A 21,518-nucleotide genomic window follows, 5' to 3' on the forward strand; every position below is an offset into this window, starting at 1 on the left:
TATCCCATCGTATACCGTAATTAATTATACCCATCCTTTCTATTTGTCTTAGACAACCTTAGATAAACATGATCCCAACTGAGCATCAGCAGGATGCTCAGTTCCACTTTGGAGAGAAGATTAGCCATGTTCTCCGTCCAGATCCAAGCCAGGTAAATATGTTGCAGATACCATTGAGATTAACTGTAAGGAGCTGCTTCCTCTTAGGGGGAGATTGAGTTGTTTATTTTCCGTGTTTAGGAAGCTAGCTGAAGCGGTCACACATACTTTGGCCAGGAGGAAATCCAGGGTGACATGCTTGTTCATCACCACTCACTCTAGAAAGTTTATTCTTGGTAGTAGTGACCTCTTGAGGGTCATTGGTCAGGGTCTAAATCTTACGTGTCTAAAATTTGGGATTATAATGTAAGGAATCTTAAGTACCAAAAAAGGATTGGTAGGAGGGATGCTACTTTCTGATGTGTACAAAGGAATAGTTATTAAGTTACCAGCACAGTCAGGCTAAAGATGACCAATCCAGCAATAAATTTCAGAGCCGTATCTATCGTCTAGGACAAGTATCCAGGGAGTGCTTTTTTCCCTTAAGCAATATGGGGACTACAGGGTATCAGCAATAATATAAGGCTGAGGGGACTCATGCTTGTATAGAAAATTAAGCTTGTTTTGTCATTTCGGGTGGGGACCATCCACTTCTAAAATTCTCAGGCCTTAGTTGGGGGACACCCAGTAGAATAGAATCCAGTAGTTAAGTTGAGGGCAGTGGTGATAGTGTGAGATGACAGTCCAGCCCAGGTGTTCAGCAGATGCGAGCCAAGAGAATTTAATAGTCCCACCAATCCTGGCCTCCTAGGTTCTGTTTCTTCCCCAACAGCTGGGGTTCTACCTGTTTCACCATGTGATCAGCATAACCAATCCCTGAAGCAACTACTTCCCCTTTTTGCCCCATCCTTAATAATTTTCAACCCACACTGTTCAACCAGATATAGTATACCATGTAACCATTCAGTGGTTTCTTCCTTATACATTTTGTGTCATCCTAGAACATATCCGTTCCCTGTTATGTGGGTCACACTAGGACCCACCTTATGTATTGTTATCTCATGTCTGTGAAGGTTACCATCAGTGTCAGAGCTTCCCAGATTCAGCAAGTATAGCCAGGTGGTAAGAGAAGTACCAGGTTGGAATCACCCACCATCAGCTCTTCTTTTGGTGGAGAGTGGGGGAGAGTGGGCCCCACAAGATCCTCATAGATTGACTACATTGAACCTTTGATGGTTTGTCAGTGATGTTTCACTGCTATTGACATTTTCATGTTTGGCTGTTCCAGCCTTTGAAACTAAATCATCTCATGTTTTATGAAGTGGACATTCCACACACCCAAGTGGCTATAACTGATACTGCTAAATATATTGTCAACATTGATATTTTAAGTATGCATGATGCTTCTCTTAGTTTTAAGGAGTGTTTGGACAGAAGTACTGGGACAAGTGCCCAGCCAGGCTCTCCCAGCCCAGCCATGTAATATCAGTAAAGTAGTACAAGACAGAGGATGGATTAACATCCTGTTAAAGAGCTGGTAGAGATAGGGGTACTTAACTATTTACCAGGCTCTACAATGTACTCTCCCACTTGGGTCAGTCAGTCCTAATAAGCCCCTTGAGCTGCAAATGTCAGTGACTGACCACTGTGCACACTAGAGCACCAGTCAGGCATCAGTCAGACTTCCCACCTACATGAAGGTGGACATTTCCCTCTGCAGATGTGGCTTTCTCAGAGGTTGGAGTCTGTGCCAGCACCTTCTGCTTCTTGGGGGTGTTGGAACACTGAAGTCCTTGAGGAGGCCTGGACTTTGATGATGAACAGATTAGGTAAGTTAAGGGCTGATAGTGCACTGAGCCACCATGGCTGTGTGTCCACAGAGAAAACTGTTACAAACCTTATATGCAAAAGAAAATTCCACCAATGGTCCGAGTTGTAGGCAGTGGTGCTTGTCCAGTAAAACACTCCCCCAAAATACATCTTGCTACGTTTTCACTGACTTAAAAGCAATAGCCAACAGGATGGCAGGATGCTTCAGTGCCTATCGGCAGGATTAAGTCCTAAGCCCCTGTGGGGTCACACATTGTCATAACAGATTGTGTAGGATCCCTTACTCCTGTTGTCACCCATGTGGACTCCAGTGGAAAAGGACCCTTTGACAGTGAATATCACTGAAACCAACAAATGTTAGTTTAGGCTGATCAGACCTGAGCCATCCAGATAAGACAATAGACCTCTGGATATACCATCACACAGGATGTGCGTCTATATTCCAGTATTGAGACCAAAATCAAAGCTTGGTGATTCAGCCTATGAGGCCAGGGAAGCCTGACAAATGTGCCTAGAGTGCCAATTCCACAGCTGAAGGGTGTACTAGTTTCCTAGGGTTGCCTTAAGAAAGCACCGCAACTTGGGTGGTTTAAAACAACAGGTAGGTATTCTCTCACACTTCCGGAGGCTAGAGGTCTGAAATTATACCGGAACCAAACCAGTGCTCCTCCGCCCCATACACAGCAAGCCAGTAGAGATCGGCACTGAGCTTCTGCCATGAAGAAAGATAAGCTCCCCAAGAGAATGGGGAGCTAATGCTCAAAGTCTCAAACTCCCTAATGGCTTACAGGTGACGGCTTCTTAAGGCAAAATTTGGGGCTGGGGTTTCCTGAGAAGATGGATGCTATTGACTGGAGGCCTAGGAAGTAATGTTAACAGATCGTAGTTACTTCTGGTGCCACTTCATCTGGTCCCACAGAGGTCTGTTCTATCTCAAGAGACTTGGAATCTGAAAAATGTCTTTACATATGTTAGAGATTTCATTAGGTACATCTGGTGATTATGTGTTTAGAAGAGTGCTGATCAGCTGCTTGTATCTGCTTGTGCGTGCATAAGCTAGGGAGTTGCTTTCCTTCATGTTCCTCTGAACGATACAAGCATTCCTGTCTCTTGGGCCTGGGTCTATGTGTTGGTCCCGGGGTGCCTGGAAACAATATGACTCCTAGTGTTCATTATTTCGTCTGAACTAACACGAGGGATGCCCGCTTCAGAATCAAGGTGTCAGCAGGGTTGTTTCCTATTTGAGGTTCTAAGAGGGAATCTGTTCCATGCTTCTCTCCTAACTCCTGATGGTTTTTGGCAATCTTTGACACCCATTGGCTTGTAGCCATATCCCTCCAATCTGTCTCCATATTCACAAGGCATTCTCCCATGCCTCTGTCTCCCCTGTTTGCTCATAAGGAAACCTATCATCAGGGCCCACCCTCATCCAGTATGACCTCATTTTAACTTAACGAGTGACATCTGCGAAGACCCTGTTCAAAAATAAGTCAAAATCTGAGGCTCTTGATGGACATGAATTTGGAGGCAAGGAGAGGCTGTTCTACTGAGTACAGTGGTCAAAATGAACCGTTTTATATTGTAACTATATAATTCACGGTTCCCTAGTGGCCCCGGACGTGTCCTTTACAGCTTACTCTTCTAAACGAATTCCTTCAACAACCTCGCAGCACACTGCATCGTTTTGCGATGCCCTGCGGTCCAGAAAGAACCAGCGCAGCATGCCTCTGGGAGAAGCCCTGAGAGGGACCTCTGCCCTCCAGGGGGCACTCTTCAGACGGGGCGTGGTGCCAGGGCTTATGGGAAACGTAGTCCTACGTTTCCTCGCCTCGCACGGAGCAGGTTCGGAGAAAGGGTCTTCCATGTTCTCCGAGGCTCGTTGTACGCGTGTTTAACTTCGGTCTCCAGGTGTTTTCCGCGGGTTTCCCTTCTAACGCGGAGAAAATCCTGGAGCGCTCGGGGCGGGGGCTGGCGCCGCGCCAGTGGAAGCGGCGGGTGAGCCCAGGCCGGGTGGGCGAGGGCCGGCGGGGGCGGGTGGGGGCGGCCTCGGGGAGGGACTGCCTGGCCGGGCGCCTCTGTCCCTAGGGCGCGGATGTCCACGTGTGGCCGCAGTGTCGGCGCGGCTGCGGGAAGGGGGCCTGAGCTTCGGATCCAGTGGAGCCGGGTGTACGTTGATTACTGCTGGCAAGATGACGGAGCTACATGAGACTAGATTTCTTCATCTGTAAAACAAGAATGTTATGTGCCACATGGGGTTGTTTTGAGGATTAAATTTTTTACACACGTTTTAAAAATATGTATACAGTTTTAACATTCGGAGCAGAGCTTAGTATTAGCTGTTAAGGTTTTTGGAAGATATTTTTCCTTTTCATTGACTAAATTTTATTTAATCCTAATAACGGCCTTTACGTAACTTTTCTGTCTTGTCAGACAAGGAAATTGAGGCTCAGAGGGCTCAAGTGAAATAGTCAAGGTCTCACAGTCCTGGTAGACAACCCTGTCCAAAACCACCATCGTATTTCTCACAGCACCTTCTTTAGGGCCTAAGGAAAAACCCCAAAGTGTGTGAGCTGAATCTCACCTTGTGGTCCTGTATTTTGGTATTTCTTGGTATGTCAGAACCATTGGATCAGACTTCATAATTTATTGCACTGCCCAACTTTTAGCATCCTCAGTAGCCTTAGAGTTTAGGCAGATAAGTTCTGTGAGATTTGGATCCCTGAATCACACTTCTAACTAAATGATTTTGTCTTTTAACTAGATTCCAGCTCCCTTGGAAGAAAGCAGCTTTTGCGAAGTAAGAAGGAGAAAGCCCCAGGAACAGGAATCCCACCTTGAAAGCCACACCTCTGACCTCAGACTTCTCAACCACAGCTATAGAGCAGAGGCAGGAAACTGCTAGAAAGGAGCAGGTCCTAGGTTTGCATAGTCTTGCAGTAGCGGTTCTGTATTCTGCTCAGAATGAGCATTGCCTCACTATTACCACATCCAGAGGGCCTCACCATGATGGTGAAAGGTCTGGACGAAGCTTCGGAAAAGATAGGTGAGTGGAACACTGAGAGTGGTGGGTGAGGGGCAGGTTGTGTGGTATATGTGCTGCTGAAGCAAGCACAAAGGGCAGGTTGTGTGGAAAATAAATTCATTAGAGGGTTCATGTCTGCATGGTCTGCAGGGAGAGATCATTAGGTACAACTGAAGGAATTCTATCTCCAGCCTTTAATAAACATGCCCTGCCTTCAACCTCCACCCACTTTTTCTAGATTTTGAGCTGCTCTACTGTGTCCCTCTAGAGGTATGCTACTGCTCCATCTACCCTGACTTTATAGAGGCATAGAATAGGATTATCTGTGTCTGCTTAATTTCAGAGCTGAGAAACCTTTACTCTGAGTGTATAAGTAGCCTGCCCAGAGTCACCCAGTTTGCTAGTGGCAGGGCCAGGTCCAGAAAACTGTCCACGAGGTAAGTCATCCACCAGGTTCTATCACAACTTAGTTAGAAACAGTTTTTAAAGTAGGTCTGTCCATAAAGCAACCTCATCCTTTTCTGCAGAGTGATTTCTCTAACTCTAATGGTAAGCAACTGAGTAGGAATGTAAGTAAACAAATATCTTCAGTATTTTTCCTACAACATTGATAATGAAAAATAACGATTTGTCTTTTGGTATCTTTGTTAAATTAGTCCTAGATTGGTTCTAAAAGAAAAATAAAATTTATAAATCATTTGGAAATAAGCCCAGTGAAAAATTGCTCAGCCAGGCTCTGCAGTTCCTGTCAAGAGTCACACATGTGAATTCTCCCTGCACGTGGTTCTTGCTCACTCAGGGGCCAAAGAGCTTTTTCCTCCAGGGTAACGTTTAACTATCTGTTGGGCATGGGGTTTTAGGAGCTGAATCTCAAAAGTCTATAGCAGCCAAATCTCACATGACCTGTTGTTTTCTTCTCCCATAGCTGTACATTCAACCTTCTCTGTACTTTCCCAAAAGGAACAGAAAAAGAACAAATCCCAGGTGAGCTGTTTTTCATTTCTCACATTGTTTTCCATTGCATAAAACAATGAAAGATAAAAATGATAAAAGCTATCAAGGAGTACATAGAGTTAACAGATCGAAAGCAAGGAAAGGTCAACATGTTAATTATGTGGAGATGATTATAATTGTTTTCCATTAATATATGTATTACACATTATGTTATGTAACAGTAATTTTTCTAATAATAATTATCTGCAAATTTATCTTTGATACTCTGTCCAAAAGGAAAATGCTTTGCCTTGACCATAAAAATAAAAGTAATTCTTCGTGGAACACAAAGATTTCCTGGCCTGAAGCCTGAAAAAATTCTTGTATTCCTGAAAGTAAGGTGGTTGACAACCTCAATTAACAAGTCTGAGATGAATGCTGCCCATCACCTTCACCTCTGATTGTTCTTTAGTGGGTGCAGAGAGCAGAAGGCTAAAGCATAACTTAGTTGTGATTCAAGTTGATGATTTTTTTTAAGATGTATTTATTTATTTGAGGGGGAGAGGGGCAGAGGAGAGAATCTCAAGCAGACTCCCACTGAACTTGAAGCCCCACATAGAGCTCTGTCTCACGACTCTGAGATCATGACCTGAGCCAAAACGAAGAGTCAGACACTTAACCAACTGAGCCATCCAGGTGCCCCAAGAGTTGATGATTTCTTTTGTCTGCTTCAAAGTATTGTCCTTTTCCTGTTGCCTTTTAGCAAAGCTTATCCTCCTGTGATTATCTTTGGTACCTTATAATTCTTATTATTTTTCTTGACTCATTTCATATTCTGTGGATTTTTAACCATTTCAAAGGATGGACAACCACTCAATTTGAAATTCAAACCCTGAATGTTGTGCTTGTTTAAGTGAGAGCTATTGCTGCTCAGATATATTCCCAGTGAGCAAAGCAAATTGTTGATTTTCTATACGGTTTTTGCAGAGTTGGTATATTGGTTTCCTGTGAATGCTATAACAAGTTACCACAAATTTGGTAGCTTAATACAACAGAAATTTATTCTTCACAGTTCTGGAGGCTAGAAGTCTGAAATCAAGGTGTTATCAGGGATATGCTCCTGCTTAAGCTTCTAGAGGAGATTCCATCCCTCATCTCTTTCAGCTTCTGGTGGCATTTGGGAGAGAGGCAGGAGATGGAGTGGAGAAAAAAACTAAGATGAAGAAAAGTAAATATTTTATAAGCCCTGTATCAGCGTTCCCCAGAGAAACAGAACCAATAGTGTGTGTGTGTGTGTGTGTGTGTGTGTGTGTACAGATAGCATATAATACAGACACACATAAATACACATATGTATACATTTGTTTTATGAAATTGGCTTATGTGATTGTGGGGGCTGGCAAGTCTAAAATTTGAAGGTCAAACCAGCAGACTGGAAACTCAGGACTTAATGCTGCAGTCTTAAGGCAGAATTCCTTCTTTTGGGGGAAACTTGTGCTCGTAAAGGCCTTCACCTGTTTGGATGAGGCCCACCCACATGAGGCACTTAGTACTACTTAACTACTTGACTACTTAAAGTCAACCTGTTGTATATATTAGCCACATCTATAAAATGCCTTCATAGCAACACTTAAGATAACTGTTTTATGAAATAACTGCATACTGTAGTCTACCAAGTTGACATGTAAAACTAACCATGACAAGTCCTATAAGAAGATACAACAGTGATCTGTTATATTGTGTTTGTGTTGTGTGTATAAATATATATATATATTTGTGAATATATATGTGGTGTGTGTATAAATACATACATATATAAATAAATATATACATACTTATTTTATGATCATGTGACTAGTAAACAGTACTTGGTGGTATTATTATTATTATTTTTTTTATTTGACAGAGATAGAGACAGCCAGCGAGAGAGGGAATGCAAGCAGGGGGAGTGGGAGAGGAAGAAGCAGGCTCATAGCGGAGGAGCCTGATGTGGGGCTCGATCCCATAATGCCGGGATCACGCCCTGAGCCAAAGGCAGACGCCTAACCGCTGTGCCACCCAGGCGCCCCGGTGGTATTATTTTTATGCATCACATGAGATTTCCTTTTATATTGGATATTTAACTCATTCACATTTATTGCGGTTACTGATGATGTTTAGTTTTAGTTCCTCCACCTTTATTTGTATTTTTATTTATCCCATCTTCTTTACTTTCTTTGTTGATTATATTTCTCCCTTCCAGTGGTTTGAAAATTCAGTATTCTATTTTTTTCCATTGGTTCTCCTGAAAACAGTTAACATAGGTTTATATTTGTATTTTTTCCATCAACATCAAGAATTTTTATTTTCTAGACCTGATGTGATCTTTTGCATGTTTTGCTGTCCCTCCTCCCACATCTCATGTCTTATAGAAGTGATCGGAATAGTTTTTTTAATATAAATTTTTAAAAATCCTTTATTAACAGGTGCAGTATTTAGACATGACTAAGTTATCTGGTTATTCTCTGTAATTTCCAAGGTAGTTGAATTAAAATATCTAGAGATAAGAGGAGGTCAGTGAGCTAACACCTTGATCTTGGACTTCCAGCCTCCAGTACTGTGAGACAATAAATTTCTTTTGTTTAAGCCATCCAGTGTGTGGTAGTTTGTTATGGAAACCTTAGCAAACAAATAACATATGGTAATTATATTTTTAATTCTTTGAGGATACACTATACTATTTTCTGTAGCAGCTGTACCATTTTACAATCCCACCAACGTGTACAAGGGTTCCAGTTTTTGTTTTTGTTTTGTTTGCTATTGGGTATGAGGTGAAGTAATGTTCTTTTGAGTACCGTAATCTCCAGTGTCTTTAAAAACAGTCGTTTCCTATTCTTGGAATCAGAATAATTATATAGTTTTGTTTTCTTCACAATCTCTTGTTCACTTCATCTGGTGCATGTTTTTTGTGTTACCGGTTCTTAAATTTCTAGTGAAGCCTCATTGTCTGCTTATATGTGAAGATTTGGTGTGATTCATGTAGGTAGCTATTGTGAGTTTATTCAGAAATGTAAAATGCCGTTCCTTTATCTGTTTTCTCTCCTCAATGAAAGAACTGACTTCAGGGATTTGTAAAGCAAATTGTTGGAAAGATAAAACCCAGTGAATTTCCTTTCAGGTTATCAGCAGGGAGTATATAGGCAGCTTTAAGGGACTGTATTGATTTTTGAAGTGGAGATTTCCCATACTGTGGATTTAGACCATCGTGATCTATCTCTTCAAAGACCTGCCTTAAAACAAAATCAATATCCATTTTTCTGGCTGATTTGGCCATTGCTAGAGTCCCTGAAGCATTTACCTAAAACATTGTTTTTAATCTGGTTTATCCTTCAGCCATCAGCTGTGTTTATACAGAGCGGCAAATGCCCAGAGTGGTCTGACACACCTTCAGTTAACTCCTTAGCCAGTCAGTCAGCTCGCTACCCTCTTTGAGTTTAGGTGAATTTGGTGGCTATATGTACTATATACTGAATGTATGCAGAACATACGTGCAACCCATAGGCAGTTCTCACTTTGGGGGCTGTAAAAATGGGCATGTACACTGAAACCATGCAAAGCAGTCTTAATCATGGGGAAAGTGGTAGTTGTTCTGCGACCTTTAAAAATATTTGTCAAAACATTAAAAATCTGTTGATTACAAATGTGTATAAAAATGAAAAAATACTATAACTAATATTTAGTACTAAGTACCTCTTCATTAAGATCCTTTGGTTGTAGATCTAGAGTGTCTCAAATGGAGGCAGTATCAGCATTCCCACAGTCAGGTAGTTCTTCTAAAACTCCATTTATATTTGATTTGAATTTCACTTCTACTGTAATCACTTCTCATTTCTTTGCTGCTCTTTCTTTCATCTTTGTTGGCCAGTTCCCTTTTGCAAACTATTTAACTATTTTTGCAAAATTCTGTATTGCCAGTAGACAAGGCGGGAACATGTGTTTTGTTGTTTGTGTGTGGACTGAGTAATGGATGTGCAGTGACCAGTCACTCGTGGACTTTGAGAAAAAAATGACGTGATTGATAATCATTCATGATGTTTGTTATTTATGTAGTGATTTGTGGATTGAAGAGCAAGCAGCAAGTTTGTACTTTATGTGATTACTCACAGTTACCATAGTAACTGAAATCTGACTGTGTTGTTAGGAGATTGTTGTTACTTAACTAAATGCATTGTGGTAACTGAAATTCGTGCATGTCAGGACCATGCAAAGTATGGACTACCTGTAGAGACAAACATTCAGACTTACCTATATATTGCCACAGATTTGTGCCAATTTGATGCTTAAAAGTTTTCCTCTTTTAAAAGGGTGAGTCATCAAATACTTTGGAGAGCTCTTGTCTAAATGAACAATGCCAGAATTACCACAGATTAGGGCATTTTATATCTTGAAAGCCCCAAATTCAGTTCTGTCTTGATCTTATGCTATTATTTAATCCAGTTTGCATCCATACTAGATTGTAAGCTTCCTGAAAGTAGAAACAGTGTTTTATGTATTTTAATATCCACAGAAACTAGGACACTTTCATGTATATAACATATCTTATGCTCGTGTATGTTTGTATATGTGTGTTTTCTTTTTTAAAGATTTCATTTATTTGTCAGAGAAAGAGAAAGCGCACAAGCAGGGGGAGCAACAGGCAGAGGGAGAAGCAGGCTTCCCACCGAGCAGGGAGCCTAACGCGGGACCCAATCCCAGGACCCTGGGATCATGACCTGAGCCAAAGGCAGACGCTTAGCCACCCAGGCATCCCTGTATGTGTTTATTTATTATTATTATTATTATTGTTATTATATTTCTCTTTCTCCCACCATATATAAAACAAAACAGGGACTATGATAAGTCTCCTATATAAACTTTTTCTGATGAACTTAATAGTTAACATGGTGAAGGATTGGTTCCTAAATATATTTCCTCTGTCATATAGCTTTGAGCACTTCTGATTGATCAGGTATGTGTGTTACAGGGATCAATTTCATTTGAGGATGTGACTGTGAACTTTACCCAGGAGGAGTGGGGTCAACTGGACCCTGACCAGAGGACCTTGTACAGGGATGTGATGTTGGAGAACTATAGCATCTTCATCTCATTGGGTAAGCAAAACTTTTCTGAGAAACAACATCAGCATGTCCTTTTGTTGTTACCAAAGCACATGGATCTTTTGTAGAGTTTAATGATACTTAGGTTTGGACACCAGGAATATTGTTTGTTTTCTCAGTTCCCCAGTGAAAGATTCCAGTGGGTCCCTTCACTGTGCAGCCCCTTTCTTCTCAGTTTCTAAAGCCAGGCAGCTTTTCCTATGTCCTGTATCATTTTTCATTATCACGATATTGCATTACCAAACCAGGGGAGATCTTGAATTTAGAGCAAGAAGCACCATGGGTGTTAGAGAAAGAATTTGCAAGCCAGTGTCACCCAGATGAGTAATCCAGGGGAAATTAGATCCCAAGTGGTTGTTTCAAGTATATGCATCTTTGTAATGTTTTTAAGAATCTCTTTTAAGAAGCTCTGTTTGGAAGTGACTAAGGATGCTTAGCCTCCATACCTAAATTCACCACAGATACACTCTCATGCATATATGTTCTCTTTTTTTGGTTGGCTTTTTAAGTTTACTCCCTTTTACGTATACCTTGAAGTTCACTCCCATGTCATATTAATATTTATGTTGGTTAGTCTCCTTCCTCTAGCATTCTCAGCTTCATATTCCCTTCATTTTCAAAGATTTCTTTTGTTTTCAGGAATTAATAAATTAGTTTAACCAGTATTAATTGAGCACTGGCTCCATGCCAGTCATATTTTATATGAAAGGGATAGAGCAGTGGTGAAATAAGTCCCTTGATCTCATGGAATTTGTATTAGCAGGAGAGAGATGCAGGAAGCTGATTGCCGTGAGAGTGGAGTGTAGAAGCAAGGAGACCAGTTAGGAAAAACAACACCCCATAGAGTAGGTTTGAGGTAATAGAGTGTGCAAAGTGATGGGAATCTGGCTATCTCAAAGGTAGGATTAACAAAATCAGCACCTAGATTCTAATTCATCTCCTCTGAACACTTTCATTCCTCTGGTAGTTTGTCTACAACAACCTTGTCTACTTGTTTTCCATGTCACATTTACTTTGTAATTTTTTTATTAAGCATATCTTATTGTGAATTCCACTCATTGTGATTCATCCATGCTTACTGAATCCTTTATTTTCTATTCTTTGTGTTTATTTTACCCCTTCTATCCATTTTGAAATGTATATTCATGAAGGACCAAATAAATATGTGTGCGTTCATTGCCAATTTTACTTTCCCCTCTTAACACCACTATAGCTTTGTTTGATTGGTTATTTTGTCACCTCTTTACCCCAGCTCCTTGGAAAAGTAGAGGGAATGGAAAATATTGATTTGGTGTTACTTTTATCCCAAAAGACTGTCTCTGAAATCAAAGAGCTGGATGTATAAGGGGTATTTGTGTATTAGCCCAGTCTTATTAGAAGCAGCTTCAGATTCATAAGGTATGTTTTTCTTATTTCTAGAAGAATTGAAAGTTGATGGCATGATAGAGAGCAAAGAAAACCAAGACAGACATTTATGGCAAGATGCATTTGTCAATAACAAAAAAGTGATTACAGAGAAAGAGAATGTATTAAGGAAAACATTTAATCTGTACATAGACTCTATTCCTTCCAGAAAAATATCCAGTAAATGTAATCTAGATGGAATCAGTTTAGAAAATATGTTGGAGTTAACCACTACTAATAAAACCTATTCAGGAAAGAAATCTGATGATGCCAATGGGTATGAGAAATTGCCTCCTGATACTAATCATGAGAAAACTCATACTAGAGAGAAGTTTAATGAATTTAATAAAAATGAGAGCATCTTCTCTCATAATGAGGATTTTATTCAGCGACAAAAGAGTCACACTGTGGAGCAACTGCCTGAATATAATGAATGCATTAAAACCTTCCACAATAATTCTCTCTTCACTACACATAAGGAAACTCACACAGGTGAGAAATTATGTGATTATAATGAATGTGAGACAACTATCAGGGGTCAGATAATTTACTCAAGGAAGAATCACTATAAATTTAATGAATGTGGGGAAAGCTGTGATAAGTCAGTCCTTTGGAAGAAACGTCCTAGAATCCACATGGGTGAAGAGTGTGAGAAATACCACGAGTGTGATGTATGTGGGAAAACCTTCCTCCGGAAGTCAAACCTCACAATACATCACAGAATACACACAGGAGAAAAACCCTATAAATGTAATGAATGTGGGAAATCCTTTTACCAGAAGTCAACCCTTACTGTACATCAAAGAACTCATACAGGAGAGAGACCCTATGAATGTGCTAAATGTGGGAAAAAATTCTACCAGAACTCAGCCCTCCATCAGCATCAAAGGACACACACAGGGGAGAAGCCTTACAAATGTAGCGAATGTGGAAAATCTTTCTCCCAAAAGTCAGACCTGACTGTGCATCAGAGTTCTCACACAGGAGAAAAACCTTATAAATGTAACAAATGTGACAAGTCCTTTAGTATAAAGTCAAAACTCACTGTACACCAGAGAATACACTCAGGGGAGAAGCCCTATGAATGTAGCAACTGTGGAAAAATGTATCATATGAAGTCAACCCTCATTAAACATCAAAGACTTCACACAGGGCAGAAGATATATGAATGCAGTGAATGTAGGAAGACCTTCTGTGGGAAGTCAGTTCTCCTTAAACATCAGAGAACTCATACAGGGGAGAAACCTTATGAATGTGTAGAATGTAGGAAAACCTTTTCTGAGAAGTCAACCCTCAGTAAACATCAGAGGATTCATACCGGGGAGAAACCCTTTGAATGTAACAAATGCGGGAAGTCATTCTGCCAAAAATCACAACTCATTGAACATCAGAGAATTCATACAGGAGAGAAGCCCTTTGAATGTAAAGAATGTAGGAGAACATTTTGCCAGAGGGCATCCCTCAATGTACATCAGAGAACACACACAGGAGAGAGGCCTTATGAATGTAACGAATGTGGAAAATCTTTTTATGATAGTTCAACCCTCACTAAACATAAGAGGATTCATTCAGGGGAGAAACCCTATACATGTAATGAATGTGGGAAGACCTTCAGCCACAAAGCAACTCTCACCACACATCAGAGAATACACAGAAGAGGAACACCATAAAGATGGATGGTGAAACCGTGTTGGCCTGACAGAAAGTATATCCAAGGAAGTAACCCTGTGGTTGTAAGGAATGTGGGAAGTCCTACCAGAAGTCAGCCTCCAATTTACATCATAGAGCTCATGCAGGGGAGATACCTGGCAATGTTTTTACCAAACTGGGCGCAGAACAAGTCTTTACTTCTCTGCTGCTCTTGCATCCAGGTGAGATGGGTGCATGAGATCTGGCCAATGGGCTGTGAGGATAATGGTGTAATTAACTTCTGGTCTGACACATAACGGCCTCCATGGCAATTCTTTGTATTCTCTGTTCTCTATGGAGTGGAGTAGAGTAGAATGCCTTCTGTTGAGAGGGCAGCACTCACTGTGTGTTGGTGAACTCACACGAGAGTAGAAATCTCTGTTAGCATCTTGATGTTTAGAAACCTAATCCACAAACAAAACTTACTGTAACTGGAGAAATCAGAGTTAAGAAATCCTGAGATTGCAACAAATTAGAAAAGCCCTTACAAAAAGGTATTATCTCATTGAACCTCAGGTAAACTAATAGACTAAAATTGTATAAGCACATGGTTTTCTGAAAGCTTTCAACTAAACATATCTTATTGTATTTCAGAGAATTATTACGGAGGGAAACTGAATTGAGAAAATACAGAAATTTTTTTCTTTAGAAAAAGTTTTTAAGTTGTAACATAGGAAATACAGAGGCCAGGTATATATTTTTCACAGTTAGCCCAACTCTGAATTTAAGAAAGCTGCTGTGAACAGTAAGCTCATTGTACTTACCACCATAAAATGTGTTCATTAAGAAAACAACCCCATCTCCAAATATCCTGAAATGTTTACTTGGGGAACCTAAGGAGGTTTGAGTGTGCCAAACCCAACGTAGATGTAACCTGGGAACTCTGGGTATAGTAACATGCCATCTATCGTTCTTTGCCTTTACTTCCTAGTATTGGCAATCATGATATGGTGCAAGTGTTGGCAAACATTTTCTGTAAAGTCCGTATAGTAAATACTTTCACCTTACAGGCTACATGTGCCTTCTGTCACTTTTTTTTTTTTTTTCAACCTGTTAAAAATGTAAAAAATCATTCTTAGCTCATGGGCCGTTGAAAAACAGACTTGGCCGGTTTTAGCTTGTGGACCATAGTTTGCAGACACCTGATATAGCAGTTAAAAGCATGGACTCTGGAACTATACTTTGTAGGCTCAGGTCCCATTTCTGCACATTAGCTATGTGGCCTGGGACAAATCCCTTAACATTTGTTCCTCAGTTTCCTTTTTTGCAAAATGATGATACTGACATTACACTACATGGAGTTCTAGTTAGGACTAGGTAAGTTAATAAAGTACTAAACTACTGTATAGAATTTTACAAGTGTTAGCTGTTAATATGACTAGCAACAGATTTGTTGGGGCTTTTACAGGCTTTTGATTACCTACTCAGCAGCTGGCCCTCACTCCATGCCAGTAGACCAGTTATTTTTGTTTCATTGTCCACTTCCCCTCTGTATGATTTAGAAAATGAATGATGATTGATCTAACTTAATTTTTTCAGAGCTTATTAAGGCATAATTGACAAAATTGTAAAATATTTAAAATGTGTAATATAAGTATACATTGTAAATGGATTCCCCTGTCAAGTTAATTAACACAACTGTCACCTCACATGTATACCAGCCCCCCCCCCCTGCCTTTTTGGTGAGAACATTTACGTTCCACTCAGCAAATTTCAGTTACATAATACAGTGTTATTAACTCATTAGATCATCGTGGCCTAACCTAATTTTGAAAAATGTATCCTGATTAATGATTCATCTGAAATAAGCCTCTGACCCAGCTCTGGCCAGTGAAAAACTCTGAAGAATGTTCGTTGAAATATGGGAAAACAGGATTCTCCAGTGGTCAACAAACATTTGATTAAAAAAACCCTTTGATTTTGCTGGATATTTTTTGTCTGGATGTGATATCTGATTGTACTTTTTGATCCTGAGGTAGTATCTGAGGATGGCAGAACGCAAAGCTGGAAAGAGGTTGGGTCGACAGTGTCTTTTGAGCAGGTGAATCAACCACCCTTCTTTATATGAGATATATTTTTTCCTAATTATACTAATTGAGTTGGGATTTTGTTTCTTAGAGCCGAAGATGGTTTAACCAACTTACAGGCATACCTTTTTAAAGAGGTATTAGTTCAAAAATACTAACAGTCATCAGCCTCAGGACATGTTCTCATGAGAAACTGATTCAGGTAGCCGTTTTTCAACCCTGGAAATCTCCATATAGGGAGCCTAACCATTAGAAATAAAGCTATTTGTCATTCCATCATATGAAACAAGTGTCTAATTCATTGAGCTTTCATTGCATCTGTACGAGAAAAGCACTTAGAAAATCATTATCTCATGTATGCCTTATATTTAAAATACGTGAAGTAAACATTAAGTTAAATTTAATATTCCATTGATATGTTTCTGTGTTATTGCTTGATTAGGTAAGGTGTGAGATAAGGATCTAATGTTTTCCCAAGTGAATAATCAGTTCTCGACACCCTGTGATTTAAGTTTGAAGCACCATCTTTATCAGGTGCGCAATTATCATTTGTAGGGAGTATTCTTGCTCAGGACCCCATCCCTTTATTTTCTTTAGTAACCAGCTTGCCCTCGTGACATAGGAGCTAGTAGATCTCCTGAAGATTCTGCATCCTCTTGGCTTCACATTTACTCCTGGGAAGGACATTTGATCCAAATGGGCCAATAAGAGCCCTACCTAGGATTTTTGTAAAAGGGGAACATCATGTTCTGTGGTTAATGAGCTGGGACTTCTAGCAGCCATGTGAAAGTGCATGAAGAAAAATAGTTAACATGTAGAAACATTTAAGAGAGACAGATAGAATCTTGATGTTGCACAAGACTAGTCTGGGTTTGACTCCCTTGTTCTACATATTCCAAAGATACACACTGTCATTTTCTTCTGGTTTCATTATTAAGCCAACAAATGTTAACATCTTCTAGACCGTTATCAGTTTCTGATTTCTGTTTCACTAAATTCTTTGTTTATGCTCATGCCAAAGGTAATGTTTTAATTAGTGTGGCTTTTTAATGCTTTTTATTATAGAGCAAGTCCTTTCACCCATAATTATACAATTAATCTTCAGCAAAGGGGGAAAGAATGTGCAATGGGAAAAAGACAGTCTTTGTTGAAACAAGAGTTAATAAGGTAAAATTTTACATAAAATCAAATTCACCATTTTAAAAGTGCTTGAGTTTTGACAAATACATTGCAGTTGTGTAACTACTGCCATGCTCAAGACAGATCTGGCAGCCAGTATCTGTTTCTGTCCCTACAGTTTTACCTTTTCTAAAAGGTGATGTAAATGGAACCATGGGTTATGTAATCTTTTATGTCTGTATAATGCTTTTGAGATTCATCCATGTTATTGCATGCATCAGTAGTTTGTTACTTTTTATTGCTGAGTAATAGTCCATTGTATGGATGTGCCACAACCTGTTTATCCATTCACCTGTTGAAGGTCATTTGACTTATTTTCCACTTCTGTTATGAATAAGCCTCTTATGAACATTTCCACACAAGTCTTTTTGTGGACAAATTTTCATTTATCTTGTATAAATACCTATGAGTAGTGGCATTGGATCATAGAGATAAATGTATGTTCAGTATTTGCTTATTATTTCATTCCCATTTCTCTCAGATTAGAAAAAAAAGGTTATGGAAACACTGTGTACTGGTTAAGATTAATTAAAAAGATCACACATAAATACATCTTAGTAAAAATTTTGAACCTTAAGATCAGAAGTCTTCCAAGCTTCCAAACAAAAGTGATCACTTAGAAGGAATAATGAATCACGATGGTGTTTGATTTTCAGTAGGAATACTACAACATTTAAAGATATTTGACAGAAATGGACTATATGTGAGTGACTCAGTATCTGTTCAGAAGTGCCTGTGGGAAGGGGAGAAAGACTTGGAAAGTGTACTTTAAAAATGTAAATTTCGGAGGGAATTTCTGAGTAAACATAGAGCCCAATTAAGTTGTATCAAAAACATTAATTTGGGGGAAATTGCAAGAGAAATCTAGTAAAAATTATAAATGTCAAAAGATGATACTAATGTTTTCATTATATTCGTAATATAAGTGTTAAGTGATTTATGAAATAGGATTTACTCTAAGGAATATGTATTAGGATTTTTGTTGCTTGAGGCTCCTTTGAACAGAATAAGAGCTTAGTTTATAGATAGGGGAAATTGGAATAAATACTGCGGTGTTGCATTGTTGCCAACATGAATTTATGGTTTCTGATATTAATAGATAAAAGTAAATATACAAAAGTGCACATACAGAAGTACACACACACATTTCTTAGCTCTGTCCACTAGAGATGGCACAGTAGCAGCAAAAAAACAGTAAAAAGAGACATAGCTAGTTCCTACATTTTGGTTTCTAAATACCGTCCTTCACTAAAAGGAACCAGAGTTCTTAGAGAAATAGCTGATTCCAGGAGTGGGTCAGGGAAATTACATGATGAGCCTGGAACGTTTTTTGTGTGAGAAATGCTAAAAAATAATGTGACCACGTCAAAAGGACATGGCTTAAAAACAAAGGGACTTCCACTGGCAGATTCTGGGACAATAAGAATTGAAATAATTGTACAACATTGAGCAAAATAGGAATCCAGGAGTCTATACCAATATAAATGGATAAATGGGGAAAAGAACATGTTTTTCCTTACAGAACAATATCAATAAATGTAAAGGAAATAATAGAACTGATAAATTACCATTTGGTTATCACAGTAATGATTACTTTGGGCAAATATCAGTGGATACTAAAACTGGCAGATGAAAATGGATGAAGAATCGTATGGTCTCAAAGTATCTCCCTACAAAATATTTCATTATAAAGGGTGAAAAAAATACCTCAGAGGATAACATGACAGACACCTTCTTAATCAAGTAATCAAAGTTAAGCCTATCAGTAATGGTTTAATCAACATCATGGACGACTGTAAGCAACATGTCCACCCGAGTGGATGCAATGAGAAAACTCAACATTTCAATGACAATTCAGCCAATGGATAATCTGGGTGTAATTACGAGAAAATACCAGGCAAAGCAAAATTGAAGTACATTCTACAAAGTAGATTATAATCCTCAAAATTCCAAGGTAAACAAAGTCCAGGAGATGGAACTCTTTCAAATTGAGGGAGACTAGAAAGATCGGACACTTGAGTAAACCACATGACCCTTGAAGGATCCTTCTTAAAAGGGCATTATTAGAGCAATTGGTGAAACTTGAATTTGGTCTTTAAGATATATACATAAGTTTTTATACTGTACTTTCCTGAAGATTAAGTTTTTTCATAATTCCAAGTAAGAAAAAATACAAGGGAGCAAACATTAACATCATGGCAACCTACGACATTCCTTTTTACCATCCCCCTTTCAACACCTAAAATTCAGCATCTAGCCATGACCAAAAGTACCTTTTTGGGAGCTGTGAGATCCAGCACAATCCTCTAAGGGACCCAGGAGGAGTCTTCTCCACCTGTGTATCATGTAATAAGCAGGCAGATCCCCATATGGTCTGACAGGAACCTGTGAAATGATTCTAACACCTCCTGGCTGCAGTCCAGGAACACCTGGAAAACACTGAGTTGGGCAGACACTGACTGATGAGAGAGCCTTTGTAAAGCCTGAGTCTCTAGAGGAGAAATCCCAGTACTCCCTTGCTCCAAAACAAAACAAATGAATTTTGGACATATTTGTAGGAGAAACTTGCCTGCCTCATCCCTTTCCTCAAGGCAGCACAGCTTAGAGAAAGAGGAGGCTGGGGAACCCTCCCACGGGATAAAAGGGAGAGGAGCAAGTGAGTGCCCGGCTTCCCCAGCTGTGTGGGCTGCTGCTAAAGAAACCCATCTCTCCAGCATCACCAAGAGTATTAAAGTAGAACTCCAGTGTGGGAAGGGAGGAGATCTGGAAAGATGCAGATAAGAAAATCAAAGGGCATTAAAGGGATGCAGTTCCTACTGACAGTGTCAGACTTCAGCAGGAAGCCCACTCGTGAATCGTTGGGAAAACGTCACCTGAGATTCCCCCAACTGATACGTGGGCACCACGAATGCCCCAAGTGCCAAACCCACACCTTCCCCCACTTTGTAGCCAGCTTCTTGGGTGGACTTCGAGGGCAGTAGCAAGAGCAAGACTGGGTGAGTGGAGTATGTGCAGAAAGCAAGCCAGTTTCTGCAGGTACGGGAGAAACCACAAACTTAAGCTATTTTGCCACATTTGGGAAAACAAAACAGGTCATCTTCAGCTGACTTGTAAGTTTTAAGAGCAAAAGGAGATATACACACTTAAGAATTCTGCCACAAGAGGGAGCAAGATATGTGGAGCAGGTGTGCTCATATAAGAGCAGGGAAAGCCCCATAATATAAACAGGACCAACAAAAAATATAACCCATCTAAAGGCAGCTAGTAAGGATTGGAGATGACTGCTACTTCAAATACAAACACGGCAATGCAAACCCCCAAGGAATATGAAGAATCAAGGAAATGACATCACCAAAAGATCATCCTAATCCTCCAATACTAAACCCAAAGACATGGAGATCTGCAATCTACTAGATAATGAATTCAAAATAGCTGTTTTGAGGAAACTTGTGGAACTAGAAAAAAAACCACGAAGACAATTCAACAAAATCAAGAATCAATACATGAGCAAAATGAGAAATTTAACAAAAGTCACAAGAAGGACCAAACAAATTCTGGAGCAGCAGAATTCAATGAATGAAACAAAGAAAGCAATTGAGAGCATCAATAGCAGAATAGGTCAGGCAGAAGCTAGAGGACGGGCACTTTGAAATAACCCAGTCAGAGGAGAACAAAGAAAAGAGGATGAAAAAGAGCAAAGAAAACCTATGTGACCTGTGGGAAACCATCAAATGAACCAATAACAGAATTGGAATTTCAGAAGAAGACAGGGAGAAGGGGACAAAAAGCTTATTTAAAGAGAATAATGGCTGAGAACTTCCCAAACTTGGGGTGAGACTTGGATATCCAGGTTCATAAAGCTAATACATTAATCCATTATTTCAATTCCAAATTGACACATTAAACTTCAAAATTCAAAATTAAACATTAAAATTCAAAGAGAGAGAGACCCTACAAGCAGCTTGAGAAAAAAAGATTAGGCTATCAGCAGATACATTCAAAGTGCTGAAAGAACGGTTTCCAGCTAAGAATATTGTTGGGCAAAGATACCCTTCAAAAATGAAGGAGAAGCAAAGAATTTCCCAGACAAAAGCTGAAGGAGTTCATCACTATTGGACTCACTTTAAGAAATGGTGAAAGGAGTTCTTCAAACTAAAATGAAAAGACACTAAGCAACGTGAAAACGTGAGCATATACAACACACTTATAAGGGTAAATATATAGTGAGATTCAGAAAACTCTAACTCTGTAATATGATGT

At 39.5% G+C, this 21,518-nt stretch overlaps 1 protein-coding gene across 10 annotated transcripts in view; it reads left to right on the top strand.

Moving 5' to 3' along the window:
* Positions 1–16,483, top strand: part of LOC103667939 (zinc finger protein 883-like) — a 39,487-nt gene extending 23,004 nt beyond the window's left edge. For 4 of the 10 annotated variants that reach the window (XM_040624067.1, XM_008696230.2, XM_008696228.2 and 1 more), the window contains 5 exons: positions 53–152; positions 4,631–4,912; positions 5,817–5,875; positions 10,827–10,953; positions 12,379–16,483. In XM_040624067.1, coding sequence (XP_040480001.1) covers positions 4,831–4,912; positions 5,817–5,875; positions 10,827–10,953; positions 12,379–14,033 — 1,923 coding nt within the window. In that variant the 5' untranslated portion in view covers positions 53–152; positions 4,631–4,830 and the 3' untranslated portion in view covers positions 14,034–16,483. Of the gene's footprint in view, positions 1–52; positions 153–3,691; positions 3,865–4,630; positions 4,913–5,816; positions 5,876–10,446; positions 10,522–10,826; positions 12,143–12,378 lie in introns of those variants that run through there. The other 6 variants (XM_008696227.2, XM_008696231.2, XM_040624069.1 and 3 more) reach the window with 5 other exon arrangements.
* Positions 16,484–21,518: the final 5,035 nt, after the last annotated feature.

This window comes from Ursus maritimus, unplaced genomic scaffold (assembly GCF_017311325.1).
Source record: "Ursus maritimus isolate PB19 unplaced genomic scaffold, ASM1731132v1 scaffold_7, whole genome shotgun sequence".
Classification (NCBI taxonomy): domain Eukaryota; kingdom Metazoa; phylum Chordata; class Mammalia; order Carnivora; family Ursidae; genus Ursus; species Ursus maritimus.